Source organism: Ochlerotatus camptorhynchus, unplaced genomic scaffold (assembly GCF_037179485.1).
Source record: "Ochlerotatus camptorhynchus isolate MF236.1 unplaced genomic scaffold, CSIRO-AGI_Acam_v1.1 ptg000161l, whole genome shotgun sequence".
NCBI classification, from domain to species: Eukaryota; Metazoa; Arthropoda; class Insecta; order Diptera; family Culicidae; genus Ochlerotatus; species Ochlerotatus camptorhynchus.
This window is the reverse complement of record NW_027040651.1, coordinates 342874-361497: the sequence shown is the minus strand read 5'-3', so window position 1 is coordinate 361497 and position 18624 is coordinate 342874. Positions and strand designations below refer to the sequence as shown.

The 18624-nt window shown below is 40.1% G+C and overlaps 1 protein-coding gene across 2 annotated transcripts in view; it reads right to left on the bottom strand.

The window, feature by feature from the left end:
- kkv (hyaluronan synthase-like protein kkv) overlaps positions 1–18624 on the bottom strand; it is a 144614-nt gene that overhangs the window by 2217 nt on the left and 123773 nt on the right. The window contains exons 4-8 of one of the 2 annotated variants that reach the window (XM_065222217.1): positions 13601–14130; positions 12305–13519; positions 11641–12231; positions 10254–11578; positions 10023–10199 (exon numbers count right to left, since the gene is read on the bottom strand). In XM_065222217.1, coding sequence (XP_065078289.1) covers positions 10023–10199; positions 10254–11578; positions 11641–12231; positions 12305–13519; positions 13601–14130 — 3838 coding nt within the window. Of the gene's footprint in view, positions 1–9462; positions 9640–10022; positions 10200–10253; positions 11579–11640; positions 12232–12304; positions 13520–13600; positions 14131–18624 lie in introns of both variants that reach the window. The other variant, XM_065222216.1, reaches the window with a different exon arrangement.

Here is an 18624-nt window from a genome sequence, read left to right as displayed (position 1 = left end):
GTATGTGTGTGTATGGGTGTGATATTTGCGTCATGCCATTTTTCCATGCTTTTCGTTTTTGGATGGCGCAGTCCAGAAGCCATGCAGTTAAGCCCCTGTGGACATGCATGCGTGAATAGTTTTCGAAAATGGGTTCAATCTGCTTCCGTGGATTATAAAAATCGATCACCTCTTTTGCTTACTATCGCGACTTCACCGGTGTTTCCTCACTATCTATGCATACAAGGACAAGCTTTCACTAATAAACAAATGATAGTATACATACATTTCAGGCGCAACTATTGATATCGACTCAATTGTTTTTGTAAACAATGACTTCGATCGCTGATTTGTCGTAAGTTCACCCACGCAGACTAACACCACCATAACAAGGAAGGGGAAATTTCCCATATCTTATAGTGGTGTTAGTTAGAGCAGCCGAACTAGCAGTTACGACAAATCGACAATCGAAGCCATTGAGGGGGCCCTTTTGGAATCATAAAAGGCGAATATGGGTATCTCAAGTGATCGGTCTGCTCGTATCTGTGGACCACTCTCGCATTTTTAATAAACATCAATTTTCATTTTGACGTATCTCTGAAATCATTGAAGATACAAACGACATTGGGTAAAATTTTTGAAGGATTTTGGACGTCAGATGTATTCTACAGTGTTGCCATCATTTCTATTTATTTTAAATTGTAATTTTAAATGCAAGTATCTGGAACCCCAATTATCATCAAAAACAATGATTTTTGTTAAGTAGATATTTAATTTTTACCCTTAACTGACCGGGACGAATTTTGATTTACTCTAATAACTCGTTCCCGACGACTACATAACTAATTTGAAATCTGCTTGATGTGTTATCAAGGGGGGGGGGGGGGCACGTCTCTTTATGTTTCTTTTTGTAGGGGGTAGATATGAGTGTAGCTTTTGTGATTTTTCATACTAACTGCAGCTATGCCATAAATCATTTAACTTTGTTGGCTGTCGTAAAAAAAAACATTCATGATCCTGCTGCAACACATTGGACATGTGAAGGCCCCAGAAGTGGCCAAATTTTGACTACAACAGAAACCCACTGAGCGACATATCTCAGCATTTTCTGGACAATCCAAAAAAGGGCATATTATTTTTTATGGATCACATTGGCCATCTGGTGCTCTCTGAGTAGGTGCCGGAAGCCCTGGGGGAAGTGGCCAATTTCTCACTACTACAGAAACCTATCGAGCGACATATCATTGTTCACAGAATTTTGTGAGCAATTCGGAAGAGGCCATATAATCTCTACTGGAACACATTGGCCACATGGTGGCCTCGAAACAGGTTGCGCAAGCCCTGGGAGAAGTGGCCAATTATCCACTACATCAGAAACTTATCGCGCGACATATCTTTGCTCTTCGAATTTTGTGAGCAATCCGGAAATGGCCATATAATCTCTTCTTCTTTCAGAATCATAATGGGCTAGCTGCAATGATCGATTCATTCTGCTTCGATTGTCTCTTTTGTCAATAACTCGGCTAGATTGTCTTTTTTCGACGTGTTTGTTATTGCTTTTACTAGCCTATACAACCTTTTGCAATACTGCTTTGGAAATCATCGGGAAGTTGGTTAACTTAACTGTAGTAATCCAAAGAGGAAATCGATGGAGATAATTGACCATCGCAGTTAGGCCCTTGCGATTCTGAACGCTTGAAATATATTACAAATAGGTAGGGGAAATGGCTCTAATGTTGGCATATGGATCTAAGATTAGGCCCATCGTTAAAAATCTGCTATTTATCAATTTTATCTTGATGAAAGCGTCATTGGGAAGGAAATAATGGATATTATCGGTCGCTATTGAAAATTCATGGGCCCAAATTAGGGGCATTTAGGCCGACATAACATCCATTTCCCCTATTTAAAGTTATAGTGAATTTCAGGCTGCATAGCTCGAAATTGCCTGTACTCATCCATCTGGTCATATCTCATAAGCTGTAGTTTAAAACCATGTTTTTTTTCGGATCACTTCTAGTACAATATGTGGAGGGAACTTTAGGTCAGAATCATGAAAAAATAACAAAATCCGAGCGATACGAAAAGGGGTCTTTTTTGAAAACTTGGGTAGGGTTTTTGATCTAATTTCCGTCCTACTAAGGACATCCCGCACTTTACCACGCTTTTTGGAAAGCTTTTGAACAAAACATGGAATGTTTTCATCAAAGATAACTTCTAAATTTATCCACCTTTCCATACGTACCATTGGATTTGATAAAGATTCAAACAATGTTGAGATATTATTAAAAATCTAACACTGCTTCTTGCTTCTAAATTCGTCCTACGCGTTTCAATTCCGTCCAAACGCATTGAAACGCCATTAGATTTTCTTCATCCTACGGATAAACGGAGAAAAAGGGAATGCGCAAGGAGCGCTTCTTTTGTTTTGAGAACAATGAGCGTAAATATGCATACAATGCGCTCTAATAGGATTAATGTCGTAGCTAATGAACTAACGCATCGGAACAAACGTATTATTGTTTTGTGCATGGTGAAATCAAGAGCAAATTTTCATTACGTCGAATGTAACGAAGGTAAACAAAGTCGAGCTATCAGTGTCAATCGATTCTCCTGCTATTACACTATATACTGTCCGAATATAGGATCAAATCCTATTTTTAAATTTATTTGCCAGTCAAATTGCTTTTTGACGTAATCACCTTCCGATCAAAATAGTTTTCGATGTTACTTAAGTCACCCAATTTCTATGGAGATGCCGTTTGACTTAAGTAACAGCGCTGAGAAACCCGTGAAAAGTGTACGTTCGTCGTTTCGCTTTCTCATTATTAAAGTGAATAAATCGAACTGTTTGTTGCTAAGATGATTTCGGTAGTCCTAAAATGATGAATGGGCTGCACGTAAGGTGACGTAATTGATAATTCTCCCGAATATCCTGGTAAATACACTTTGACTTAAGCAACAATAGGGGCCACCAAACGACGTTTAATAACTTTTGACTCAAAAACCAGTATTTTTTAGCATGAAAGCTAGCGATTTGCATTTGTATGATAAAAACCCTGCTAAATATGTTAAACATTGCTATCACTATGAGATTATATGTGTTTACTTGGAAATAGGAATAACTTTTCGGTCATCAAAACAAAACTTTATTTTTCTCGGATTGGTGCGAATGTTACTTACGACATAATGAAAATTTGCTCTTGAAATCATTGATATTATTGATGATTTCTGCTCGATAGAACGGAAATGGGCGATTACGACGAAGTAGCGCTCTTCCCTACCTTCCAATAATCTGCCTCTTTACTGAAGATTTGTGTTGAAAAAAAAATTGATCAGTTTTGAGCGCCGCCCTTACTTCAATATACCTGTTCAACAACTCTCAAAACGTAAACAAACGGTTCTAACGGATACCAATCAGTGAATTTAGATGAACCTTCTGTGCCTTTTGAAACTGATTTGAATGTAAATATGTCCCTAAATAACGTTTTCAAAGTAGTTGAACAGGTAGAAAGTGAGGTTACGTGATGCAACTGATTTTGATAAATCAATGAAATTCTACATTAAAATCCCTTTAAAATTGTGGGTCGAGAATACACATAATTTGATTAATTGCGCAGTAATCTCTATTCCAAGATATAGCCACATCTCATAAGCCATAATCCAATCTTGAAAAACAACAAATCCCGCGTGGCTTGGGTCTTTTTTGGATGCCTTCCAATAATCTGGCTCTTTACTGTAGTTTCGAAAACCCTCGTCAAATTTTGATTAATCTATTTGATTCTACATTAAAAACCCTTCAAAGATATAATTTATTAAAATTTCAAAAATTCAGGGTTTTAGCCCAGATGGAATCAAGCACCTGAGAGCAAAATCCAAAAAGGCAATATATTCTCATAAACATTTTCATTTCATTTTTGTAGTATAAACACCGACGAACCGACATGCCTCTGGAGCATTTCGTTTGTTGACAATTCGATTTGACAAATTCGCGATTCGATCTGTCAAACGAGCGATTAGATCTGTCAACCGAGGCGAGACGCAAACCTAGTGAATATAAATTTTACATGTGTTCGTGTCCTTGCTCACGGTATAATGAGTAGATGCCAGTAGTGTTTAACGTATTTTAAATATAGTATCTTGGGCAAGAATGTGAATGTAGCTTCTAAGAGCTGGCACGTCGGCCGTCGGTGGTATAACTGCGGCACATACACATTGGTGTTTTTTACACTATATTAAAACAAAGTATTAGGGGTTATGTCAACTTGTGGTCTACCACCACGGAAAATGTATCAGGGAGTGACTGAAATATTCAACGGTTCCAAATTACCGCACCGCTATATAGGAGAAATGGATGTAATGTCGGCGTAAATGCCCCTAATTTGGGCCCATACATAAATTCAGTAATCGACTAAATTTTCAATAGCGACCAAAAATACCAATTTGTACCGTGCCAATGACACGTTCATCTAGGTAAAATTGAAAAATAGCAGATTTTTAGCGATGGTCCCAATCTGAAATACATAGGCCAACATTAGAGCCATTTCCCAAGTTGTCAAAGCAAGTAGTAATTTCATGGAAAAAATCATTATGTGCTTAAATAGAATGGAGTGCCCTCTGACACAGCATGCTCATTCAGAGGTGATGCAGAGATAATTTGATCAACTTTTTGGCCAAAGGAAAAAGGCCTCCCAGTTGACCAGATCTGAATCCCTTGACTTATTTCATGTGGTCATAAATATTGTCGAAGGTAGACGAGCACAGGTTATCAAATTTGATCCAATTCAAATCCATAATCAAACGAATATAGGACAAAATGCCATCCTGTGACGCATTTGAGAAACGTTTGAATCGGATTGAAGGCATGGTAATTCCAAAACATGCTGTTATTGATCAATATTATATTGCCTTTCAGTTAATACAATTACTAATGCAATCTGAATTACTGATGCGCAAAAAAAAAATACAATTTGAATGTGTATGACACTATATTGTACACAGTGTGGACCTTCTTAGAAGTCAAGGACAATTTATAAAATCTTGGAAAACTTCTTAAAAGTAAAGAGAAAGTTGAAGAATTTCAAATAGCTTCATATATGTTCATTAAACTTCGTAAAATTTGCGAAAACTTCGTAGATGTTCATTGAACTATGTAACTGTTCTGGATACTTCCTAGAAGTGCAGCAAATTTTAAAGAAATTCAGCTCCGCAAATTTTTTGAAGCTCAGTGAACTTCATAGGATTTTTTAGAACTTCAGCAAGCTTAGTAGAAGTTCAGAGAACTTTGTTGAAAATCATAAACATTGTAGAAAATTGTCGAACTTGATTAGCGAATTTTGTTGAAATTCGGGGATATTCGTTGAAGCTTAGGGATTTTTCTTTAAACTCCATTAAAAATTTTTAAACTTCAAGGACTTCCATTTAACGAATTTTCACTTAAATTTGACGGATGGAAAATTTTCAAATAAACCTGCTATTGTACCAGACTTATTTCTGACAGATCAATTTTGACGCACACCTTCTCGAAAATCGGCCGATCAACAATGGAGGGATTGTCGAACATGTTAATTTATTTTTGAAATGTCAAATTTAAGTGAAAATTCACCAAATGGAACACAGCCTTAGTAGATGTTCATAGGGCATCGTAGGAAGTTGGGAAATTTAATATAAATTCGGGGGACTTCTTAGAGAAAACTTTGCTTATTTGGGAAGCTTATACCAGTTTTAGGAACTTCGTTCAAATTAGGGAATTTTGTTTAATTTTAAGTAACTTAAAAAAGTCTTCTTTTAGACTAGTTCTACGCCAAATGATGCATCGGTTAAACTCGACCTTTTCCGATTTGCATAACTGTCTGTTATGGACAGTCATTCCCATTGTTTTTGCAAAAAAATCGTCATTTAGAATCTCGTAATTTATTTTAAAATGGCATCTTTGTCATCCTGAAATAAATTGTAGCACAAAAACGTTACTTTTGGTCGAAATGATGACTGAGACAAAGCTGTTGAAAAAAGTAAAGTCTTTCTGGGAAAAATATACACGATGTGTTTAGTTATTTTGAATAAAATCTCAAAAATGTGTTAAAAACTTAAATATCTCAAAAAGTATAGCATCAATTTTTACTTAAATGAAAAGCTCATGAAAATCGCAAAGTTTTTGAATATTTAAAACCATGGACACTTGAAAATTGACGAAAAATCATAGAACAAAAACTTTTGATCATTTTTTTAAACTATTAGATAGTACGCTTTTTTATGTAATTTCTTCACAGGAAAAAATATTTGAGACATTCTGAATCGTTTTCTATACAAAAGTTACATAAAAAAGCTTGCTAACAAGAAGCTTAAAAATATGACCAAAAGTTGATGTTCTACCTTCTTTTTATCTATTTTCAAGTGTTCATTTTTTTTCCTTGATTTGTTTTCCGTCGATCTTATTTTCCGTGCTTAGTACCAATGCTACCGACGCCAGGGAGGCAGGTCCCACACCTGGACCATACCTATCGACCCATCGATTCATGAACCGGGGACCAACGGCTTTACGTCCCTATGCCTCAGAACATCCCGGCGCCGCCGACCAAGATTGAACCCATCGCGCCCAACCTTGCTGGGGTGAGAGGTAATCACGCTTACCACTACACCACCGGTGTCGCTATTTCAAGTGTTCTTTGTTTTGAATATTCCAAAAGATTGCATTGTGCCTGAGCTTTATAAAAAAAATGAAGGTATACTTTTTGAGATATTTCAGATTTTGCCTTAAATAATAATAATAAAAAATACCGCAGATATTTTTCCAAGAAAGACTATACTTTTCTCAACAACTTTGTCTCAGACGTTATTTCGATCAAAAGTGACATTTTCGTGCTACAGTTTATTGAAAAAATGTCAGAGTCAATTAAAAAAAAAAAAAAAAAAACAACAACATCCAAATGACGGAAGTAAACCAGCCCCAGACTGAAAGCCTCCCTAATAAAAACAATCTAACTTAAACTAAGATTCATTTTGTTGTTGTAAAATTGTGAATAGTTGTCCATAACACACAATTATGCAAAGTTTCATGCACATTGGACAAGGTCGGGTAAATTTTTTTATTTTTAATTTGGCCTGAAACTCCTAAAGAGGACAGGGCACTTCGTTAATGTTTAATGGACTTAGAATGGATTAGTTAATTCCATAGAAGTTCAGGAACTGCGCAGATAATCAATGAAAATCTAAAAAGTTCGGGGAACTTTGTATATGTGCAGTGAACTTCATAGTTATTCTGAGAACTTTGCAAAAGTCATGCAAATTGCTTAGCAATTGGAGGAACTTCGTAAAGCTTCATAGAAATGCTGGGATTTTTTTTTTAAGTGTTCAAGAAAGTTCGTAGAAGCTCAGCCAAAATTCTAGAATCTCAGTGAACGATTCAGGGAATTTCTTGGAGGTTCAGGGACTATCGTAGATGTTCAGCATATTTCTTAGAACATCAGGATTTTATCTGAGCACTAAGTGAAAGTTTTGAGAAGGTTTTTCGCCCAGATGTTTAAGCAAAGGTTTTCCCTGAAGTTTGAAGAAGGCCATGGATGTTCTGAGATATTGTTCAAATTGAAATACCTTGGAAAGAATAATTATGGAACTTGAAAGAAGTTCATAGAATCTGGTAGAAGTTGAGAAAATTGACAAGACGTAAAGATAAGGGAACTTTGTAGATGTTCAAGGAACATATGAGCTAACATTTTTTGGTGTCAAATGCCACTTTCGCCACCTGCTGAGTATGATGCTGCTCAAGTCAAGTCAAGGTCCTACACATCACCAATTATTGGAAGATGTTCGACGAGAACAATTTTCACTAACCAGACTGACCAGACTGATCAAGGCTACGATGGTTGGTGTACAGTGATGTGTGAAAATATTAGGTGCGTTATCGAATTCGTTTTAAAAACGCAAAATACATCGACAGACAGGCCCTCCGCGTGCCCCAGGTTGGGAACCGCTGATGTAGGTGATCGATAATGAAATGATGTAAACATATGAATTTGTCGGATGAACTAAAATATCTCGACCTGTAATGAAAACGGTCTCAACAGCCTCCGCAAGCACAATTTCCAACGCTATTTTCTCGCGAATCGGCGCTCATTTTTCCTATCTCGGAGAATGAACCATTTAGTCAAGGCTATTTCCAACACATATGGCGCTGTTTCATTGATAATAAACAAATAATGTGTGGCCTTTGTCGTTCAAATTTTTCTAGAAATTATTGTTAAACAAGCTATAATTAAATAAAAAACTTTTTCCTATACATTTTTTTTTACTCGCTCTACTACCAATCTTTTAACATGCCATGTATTTTGATGACACTCGATTTGTGATTTCCCTATCACAGACTATACAAAATGCAAAACATGTCTGGTACCTCTATATTTTTATTTTTTTGAATACACGGCACAAAAGATACTTCATAAGCCCCGCCCAATTCATAAAAACGGCGGAAAACCCTGGGGTGGGGCTAAGAAAGTATCTGTTGTGCCTAGTATGCAAAAAAGGAGGTACTTCGCATGTTAATCTAAATGCATATATAAAGGTACCAGACATGTTTTGCAGTGTCAGGTACTCTATTTTGTAGTCTGTGAAAAGGATTTCTATTTATTCGACTGTACTGTCTGTGAACAACAAACGGAAAACAGATTATGTGAAATTGTGTTCTCAATTGCTGTTGAGGCCTTTTCCATTGATGGTCGTGATGTTTATAAATTAAACTGTAGCGATCGCTATAATCCATTCGAACGTCTCATGCAACGTAGTGTTGAACCTCGTTTTTCAGTCGATGACATTTTAAATTCAACAGTTCTATAATACACATAAAGCAAACACTCGAAAACAACTCTTACAGATCACATAAACTACTCAAATTACACTACTTTCACACAACTAAAATACTGGTTCTCAACGTAAATACAGTGAAAAATCTTGGGATTTGTGCACCTGCTGGAAGTGGGGGCTCTTAAATATAGTGTTAATCACTGATGTTCGCTTCGGTCATTCGAAGAAAATCACTGGTGTTTGTGTATATGTGGGTGAGTGTTATTTGGACACCGGAACCATTCCACTATCGAGATATGGGTATTATCCATTTAACGGTAGCCACATGCCACATGCTTTTGCCACAGTAAGGATAGAGAAAGTTTAGAAAACACAGGACAGTTGGTTAGCAATAATATTCCCTTCCTGCCTTGCCTTGGATGCTGTTAGCCAGTGAGGGGTGGTTGTGGGGGGAGGAAACGCATCATCCATAATGGAAGGTATTATTAGCCTTTGCTTTTTTTTTGAGGGGGTTGGGTCATTGCTCTTTTCCGAATTGTGAACAGCGAGTAGGTAGTAGGTACGGACGGTTTTTTTGTGAAGAAAAGTTACAATGTGTGGTGGTGGGGGTAAAACAGAGCAGATATTAGCAGGGAGAACATATATAGAGGTAAAACATATGAAGTAGAAAATTCCGTTGAATCAAACCTCGGCTGTCACTTCGTCATAGGTAATGTTGGTTTTAACGCCCAACGGCCAAATGATGTGCAGTTTGTCTTTGTTCAACTGCAGCAAGAACACGATCAGTACGAACAGCGCGTTGAACATGAAGAATGCAAACACGGACTTATTTCGCAACTCGATCAGGTCCGAAGCAATTCGTGCCTGTTGATTGTGTTTTGTTGGGAAGAGGTTGGTTGATCCCGTGGTGATGGGTTTTGTTTTCAAATGCGTTGACAGTAGTTGATTTTTGTTTTTGTGTGGATTGTACAGTTCGAGTCATGTTTGCATAATTTAGAACGATATTGGCCGAAATGGTGTGTTCGTGGTTATGGTATGTTTTTGTACAGATTGCGATTCCGCAGTCCGGAACAGGTTTGTTGGTAATGAAAGGAAAAAGAAAAGAAAGAAAAGTACAGATTAATATCTGCTGGAACAGGAGACATCCGAGGCGGGTACAATCGTCTGAGGGAGGGATTCTGGCCGTCAGCTAGCGAGCGTGGCAGACGATCATGACCGGGCGCTTTCGAATGCCTCCTGCGTGTTACCTCTTGCGTGGCTTCGTCATAGGTAATGTTAGTCTTGACACCCAGCGGCCATTTGACGTGGATGTTGTCCTTGTTCAGCTGAAGTAAGAACACGATCAGTACGAAGAGAGCATTGATCATGATGAATCCGAAAACGGACGAATCACGCAGCTCCTTCAGATCATGTGCAATACGTGCCTGAAATAGCATCAATGTAATGTCCTGACAACGAACTTAAATTCTGCTTCGTACCTGTTCTTCTTTGTCCTGATCGATAGGATACAGATATTGGTCGATCAAATCCTTCCAGAACTGAATTTCCGTGCTCGAAATGAAGTCCACTTCACCCTTCTTCAAGTCGGGATCCTCAATCCAGTAGGGGTTCGTCAGGAAGTCACGTTCGTTTCTCTGCAGCGTTGAAGTCTCCGAATCAGATTGCTCGTCCTCCTCTTCACTGTCTTCGGCCACCGATCCCAAGTGGTGATCTCTGGATCCAGCAGAAGTCGTTCGCTTACGAGTGTGATGTCCGTGTGGATCAATGTGTTTCTCGAGGTTTTCGATCTTCTTGGTGATGGAATTCAGAGCGTCGCCAATGTGGACTAATTGAGCCTTCTCATCAGTGGTCTTACCATGAGTGCAAAGTAGACACCGGAACAGTCCAGCGATAGAGATTTCAACGGATCCTTCCTCGTCCGGATTGGAGCCTGTACTTCCTTGAAGGAATCCCAGCAATGATTTTTGCTTAACTCGTTTCGTTGCTTCTTCAGCATCTTTCTTCTCTTGCTCGATTTCCTTCTTAGTCTTCTTAGCCACTACTTCACGAGTACCCCACGAGACGACATTCAAGTTGATGATCGAATACAGAATCAACAGCAAGTACATAGATGGGATCGACAGCAGGTAGATCAATCCGGATGCTATACACCAAAATTCTTGCGGATGGAGACACGCTGCTATGAAGAATGAACTCGTCATTGCTATCAAGAATATAGCTGATGGACTTCCGATACCGTCCTCGCCTAACTGCAATGCCGTACCGACAATTACCGCCATCATGATCAGCGCATATACTGTGGAAAGTACTTGAGCGAGCAGCAGCTGTATGTTTGATTTACACGTAAAGCAGACCAACATAAACAGCAGTATAGGAATAATGTTGTAGTAGAACGATGTCCAGTTATCAATCTTAAAAGCAGCGACGAATGCCCCCACCAACATAAGGAAAATCGTACCCGGACCCAGAATGGTACCACCCATCAACATCATCTGGTAGAAGATGTACAGCAGCGAGATGTTGTCGTTGATCTTGATCGTGCGTTTGTAGTCCATCAGCAGATCCATAATGTTAGCGATGGTGGACGGAACCCAGCGACGACGTTGATTGTAGAACTCGTTGAAACCTTCCGGGCAGTGGGTGTAGGCATCGGAGGCAGCTGAGTATTCGACACGGTAACCTCGTTGCAGCAACAGCGTACACAACCAACGATCCTCTCCCTGATCGTACTGTACGTAGTGGCGAGCCTCGTCCGAACGGGTAGTGTACTTCCGCATAACGTTATCATCCATCAGACCTTTACCTGTAAAACGCCATGCCAATAATTAATCAATGCACACTTCTAGGCAGCAGACAACGACTTACCTCTGAACAGCGAGAAACATCCAGGACTACAAAGTACACAACCGATCATATGTTCGGTAGCCTTCTGCAGCCAATGACCAATGGCGTACTCAAACTTCTGATACCACACCATCGGGCCTGATCCTATCGGATGAATACGACCACAAGCGGCACCCAGGTTCTTGTTTTTCTTCATCAAATCCACCAGCAGCGTTACGGCACTGGGATTGAAATCGATATCACCGTCCAGAGTCAGCAGGTAGGTATTCTCGGCCATGACATCCTTGCGATCAACAGAAATCGGCAGTTCCATCAAACGGTGTCCCAGAAGGTAGTACATGTACATGACCTGAGACCATCGCTTACGATGCCGAATACGATCCTTGTCCTTGAGATGGGAAATGAGTTTGGTCTTACCAGGCAGTGTCCAAACCAGACGTCCTCCGTATGGCGTTGGGTACTTTTTCGGTGGTCGCAACCGAATGGTGGTCTGATGAACTTCGGAAGCCGCCTCATCAATCGTATCAATCAAGAGCTTCACGAACCTATTACATTGAATATCATCATCACTATGATCGGAAATTTCGAATGCGTCATCGAAGAAAATATGAGCTGCGTGAAAAAAAAAAAACACAAAATACTGATTAACAATCTAATCCCATAACCTTCACATGCACTTCCTTACTTTCAAACTCGTAGTAGTCTGGATCCACGATACGCAGATACTTTTGAGCCACACGTCTAGCGCACTGATCTTCATCCATTCGCATGATTGATTTCAAGAACACGATCATTTCATCTTTCGTTTCGTGCCACAGGGTCGCACAGGCGTAGATCCTGGTGATGTGATCGGAAGATTTCACACTCGGTCGAGGCATCGCCGAACCATCCGTGTGCACCGAGATGGTCTCGTAGTACTCATCTCCCTTTTCCTTTTCGATTTCGGCCAAATCTTCGGTCTTGACGTCCGCTTGATCGTCCCGTCTCCTGTTCAGTCCCATCGATTGATCAACCAGCAGAGCGTTGTACATGGGAGTGACGAACAGTTTCTCCGTGTTGGCCAAACGTTCGCATTTCGGTGTCCAAATATGCAACGTAATCCAAGTCTGTGACAGCAGCCAAAGCAACCAAGCCCATGCCATTTGACGGGACGCAAAATCACTCAATCGGAATACTGGAGGGCTTTCGAAGAACAAGTATCCCGGTATGGAACCATGGAAGAAGCATGGATCATCGTTTCGTATACCGCAAGCAGCGATCAGCAGGGAAATTGCTACCGGAACCGTTAGGTTCACAGGGAAGGAATAACTGAAACCTTGAATCAAAATCTTACAAGCAAACTTGCCAAAAACGTAACACAAGTAGGCCCCCAAGATCTGAATAATCAACACGTATGTAACGGTATTATAGGAAGCGTCAATGTCTACCGTATCTCCGACCTGGGATGCTTCCACAAGATCCGGAAGTGCAGAACTGAAGGCTGTCGCAACTTCTTCAATAACGATCTTGTGTGGACCAAAACCGATTCCAAACAAAGAAAACAGGTTGGCTACTTCATCTCCGTTAACGAACATTGTAACCAACACAATGCAGAAGAAAAGGATAATCTTCCACAGCGACAGGAACATGTAGGTGAAATACCGTGTCTGTTTTAGGTCTTCCTTAACCCGACCCATCGCTCGGATGAATCCAAAGGGACTCTGTGGTGAAACGTAATTTTCCCACCATCCACAGGACGTCAGCAGGGCCGATACGGGAATCAACCAAAGCACCGGTCTGTTTTCCAACAATGGCCACACCACGAAACCGGTTATTTGCGCCGCAATAGCCGCCAAATCGACGATACTTTTCACAGCTCGCTTTCCTTCCTTGTTGGTTCGCGAAAACATTCCAAGCAAACCTGTTAAAACAAAGTGGCGATTTAATTAATTCCACAATCGAATCACGCAAAGCTATATACAGAGCTTTCCGCACTACTGACCTGGTATCACACAGAGGCAGTTGGTCAGCATGGCGCCTTTCACCGAATCGACTTCCGGGAGGACGACGAAAAACAGCAACACCAAACCGACCGTATGGAACGACTCCATCAAGAACACCAGCAAGAAATGTGACTTGAATGGTTTCTTCAGCGATTTGAAGAAACATATTCGAGTGGATCGGATGAAGGTTCCAATCTCCGGAACCGCAAACGCAATCATCAACGCCCACATCCACGCTATCCGTTCTTCTTCGGGCAGGAACGCTACAAACTGCTTGTCACGAGCCAGATCCCGGTTGCAGTACGTGATCTTACGGTCCCGCTTGAGCTGCGCGGACATGAAGAGGACACAGCCTTTGGCGACAACCCCGCCCGTGAGAACGATCACGAACGTAAGCAGGTACGCCAAGATTTTGAGGATTTTGATCGTCAGCTCCAGGCAGGCCTGGTCGGCCATCGAGCCGGTGTCCTCCTTGATCGGAGGATCCCGGAAGACGTCCCATCCTTTGGTTTCCTGTACGGTGCGTTGGCTGGAATGAGATGGAAGGAAGGAGGAATGTTAGGGTCGATATGATGTTTTGTCTTGTTTCTCGTATGATGCTGTATTATGTTGAGATTGTTATACTAAATTTCAATGTCAATGTTGGACTCGGATAGGCTTTGTATGGTATGTTTTATATGATGTGATCAACATAAAACTACAGTGTGAAGAATATTAGAGGCTATCGTGGATTTTTGAATAGTTTCACGCGTTCCAGCGACTGAATATAAAATGCGTATTCCCGGAAGCTACATCTAAGATGGCAGTCCCATCATGGGAAACGGAGACCTTACGTAAACCACCTACTGTCTCCGAATATTATAACCGTTACAGAAACCAACGATGAGTTCTACGAACTGACTTAACGGCATCGACTTTTGCTTAAAACACCGGAAAATTGGAACATGGTATGTATTAACGTTATCCTAGCAGAATATGCTTCGACAACTTGCCAGCGAGGTGAGACGCATCAAGCTTAAAATTCTGATACTAAGTGAAGTCAGTTGGCCGAGCTTTGGAAAATACAAACTGCCGTCGGGACAGGTACTGTTATATCCTGGTATTCGCGGTGAAACCGCTTTCCGGCACCGTCGAGTTGGTTTCCTACTTAGCGTTCAGGCTCATGCCATGCTCATCAAGTGGAAGTCTTTTAAAGAGAGGATAATTGTAATCAGATTTAGAACACGGGCTCGAAACCTTATAATAATCCAATGTTATCTGCCAACAGATGCTGCCGAGCTACATAACAAGGAGAACTTATGCAGACTCGGAAGAGATACTCGGCTCAGAGTCGCCAGAATTTATTTTCAACTGTCGTTATCATCACTTTCCCTCCCGTAGGCCATTCTTAAGCACCTTTACGAAGGTGGGAGAGCTTAATATCATGCTGTAAGCCTGCTTTTCATCCATTTTTTAGCGACGTCGTAGTATGTTAATATAAAGAAACTGACATCAGGTATGATGCAGGCGGGTTTGGATGCAATTCGCTCCTAAATTGGACGGTACTAGTTAGATTAAATAATGTACAATATATCTGTATTACAAATACTTTAGGGAATTTAAATTTCTTATTAAAATTATGAAAATTTTAAAATAAGATGGTGCAAAGTTTGTTTAAACGTTTTACCATTTGATTGGAAAATATGACTTGAAAGTTGGGACTAATTTCGTTATAAGTTCTGACAAATGCTAATACAAACGTTATAAAGTTTCATATTTTTTCTAATCTATAGTATTTGACTCGAAACTGTGATGAATTTCGAATTTTTAAGTTTTCATTTTCATTGTAAGAGTTTGTGACTGATTATATTGAAAGTGACGAAAGATTTTGTTAAATTTGCATGAAATCTTTAAATAATTTTTACTTCGTCATCGGAAGCGCAAGCGGCCACCCAAAAGCAGCGGCTGAAGGTGCTCGTCAAAAATGTCTTCCCTGCGCAGTGCAACGTGGGTGATCATGGACGACGAGACGTGCCTGACGCTCGATGGCAATAACTGGCAGGAAACCGGCTATTTTACGTCCCCCTAGAAGGAGGGAGTACGTGAAGTACATGTCCCACACGAAGTTCCAGAAGAAGGTCCTCTTGTGGCTGACAATCAGTTTTCTTCGGGGCTTGTGGTCAACGGGGAGGTTTCCAGCACGAAGTGCTTACCGAAAGTTGCGGCCTTCATTAAGAAACACCATTCGAAGGACTATGTCGTGTTCTGGCCGGATCTGGCCTCGGCACATTACGCAAAGCGGTCACTGGAGGAAATGGAGCATTTAAAGTTCTCAGTCGTCTACAAGAACGCCAACCACCCCCGCCCCCCACGTGCCCCAGCTACGCCCAATTGAAAATTTCTAGGTGAACTTGAAGCGGCGGATCTATTCGACCAATTTCGTGACGAAAACCGAAAAGGAACTGATCAATAGGGCGACCAGAGAGTTGAAGAATATGCCAACATTTGTCTTTTCGACGGCTTTGGACAAAGTTTCGGCCAACTGCCGTAAGGCCGCCCGGCAGGGAGTTGAGTATTTTTTTAAATCATGAATTAAGAAGAAGCAACCGCTCAAAAAAAAAAATAGTTTCGATTTTTCTAAAATTATTGGGAAAAGATCAAAAATCTAAAAAAATCACCTACTTTTTTTTTGCATTTACTTCCCTACAGACCACAACTTTGCTTGAACCATGCAACTAACCATGTACAAATATAGCCCATAAAGTGCCTATGAACTTTTCCAAAGGAAGTACGCTGCTAGAATGTCATGGAAGTCAGATTCCAAACTGAAATAATTCCGGAGTTTCTTATCGTATCGATTTGGTATGTTCAGATGCATTATTCAAAAACAATTGCTCTCTCATATGCGAAGTTCACCTCATTCATATCAGTCCGCATCGTGCTCTCTTGCCGTGCGGATCTATTTGCTTTTTGCTTAAGGAAGTGTTACTACTACCTAAAGCTACAACAAATTTAAACAGCACTTTTCAGTGCTCAACCTGTAAAAAATTTCTACCTTGTTCAACTCTTATTCCTCTTCGATCCTTGTTTGGACCCTACCCGAGGTAATCCTTCTTGGATATCGATTTGGAAAATTCCTCTTCGATCCTTCAGATTCTTATAGTAATCTGCTTGGAAGTCGATTTGGATAAAAATTTACTGCCGCCATGGCGCCTAAACGCAAAAGAAAGGGGCAAACACTTGACCCCCCTTCTGATGAAATTAATTTGAGTAATCAATTTGATTTGCTCACGGATGATGAGAATGATCCATCATCCAAAAAAAATTCTAGTAAACTTTCCCGGCTTAATGCCAAGAAGGAAAAGATTCCCCCTATTGTGATAACCACTTCCGATTTCCATGCTCTTCGCATGGAACTTTTGAATTTCGTGAAAGTTAAGTTTTCACTACAAATTGGACGTCGGGGTGAATGCCGTGTATTGGCTGAAACCTTGGACGGATTTAAATGTCTTCTCAAGTATCTTACTGAGAAGAAGCACAAATTTTTTACTTACGACACCAAAACTGAACGTGTGTTCAAGGTTGTCATGAAAGGACTGCCCAGTGGCGAATCCCTGGATCAGATCAAAGATGAACTGGCAAAATTACTTGGAGTTGTGCCACTCCAAGTAATCAAAATGAAAATGAAATCCCGTCCTGGCGATTCGCGCAACGGGATTTCTAATGATTTTTATTTAGTTCACTTCAAGTCTAGTGAACTAAACAACCTTTAGGCCTTAGAAAAAGCTAGCCTTATGCTCCATGTCCGAGTGAAGTGGGAACACTTCAGGAAGACTGGAGGAAATTTCCAAAACCTCACTCAGTGCCGTAAGTGCCAGGGATGGGGTCACGGAACTAAAAATTGCTACATGCCAGCTAAATGCATGAATTGTGGTGATTCCTCTCACGCAAAGGACGACTGTCCTGTGAAGGAAGATCCTAAGAAATTTAAATGTTCAAATTGTGGTGAAAACCACAAATCCAATTTTTGGGAATGTAAGACTCGCAAAGCGATCCTACAATCTCGTTCTAACCGTCAGGTAGGAAACGCTCCACGTTTCCGACCAGGTACAAATTCCTCTGCTGTTAACAACGGTCAGCGAGGAACAAATTCTACATTCGTACCCGTAGGTACAAATATCACCCCTGCTTCAAATGTTTCATCTGTACCTACTCCCCTCGCTGCTAACAATGTTCAACGAGTTAATGGAGCTACCTATGCTGCTATTGCAGCGGGTAGAAGTCAAAATACTAACCAACGTTCTAACGGAAATTTTGACAATTTTGACTTAGGAAGCATTACTGCTCCTAAAATGGAATTTTTACAGAATTCATTAATTGACATGATTTCTGATATGCTTAAATCTAACTCCATGTTTGATGCTATTCAAACTGGAGTAAAATTTGCTAATAATATTGTCATGACTTTAAAATTCAGTAATGGATTTTAAAGCTTTAAACATTTTAAATTGGAATGCTCGATCTCTTAAAGATAATGAAGATAATGACCATAAGGTTAAGAAGGACGCAAATTACTTGATTTATAGAAATGATCGTCTTGATGGACCCTGTGGTGGCGTTGCCATCATTATTCATAGACGAATCAAACATAAAATTCTTTCTTCATTTGAAACCAAAGTTTTTGAAACTTTGGGAGTTTCTGTTGAAACAAAATTTGGACAACTTACGTTTATAGCTGCCTATTTGCCATTCCAATGCGTAGGCCAGCAAAAGAATTTTTTCAAGGGTGACCTCCAGAAACTTACCCGTCATAGGTCTAAATTCTTCATTATTGGTGATTTTAATGCAAAACACTGCTCATGGAATAATGCTCAAAGCAATTCCAATGGTAATATTCTGTTTGATGATTGTTCTGCAGGTTATTACACTATTCAATATCCAAACAGTCCAACATGCTTTTCTTCTGCAAGAAATCCCTCAACTATTGATTTGGTCTTAACTGATTCATGTCAACTTTGTAGCCAATTGGTTACCCATGCTGACT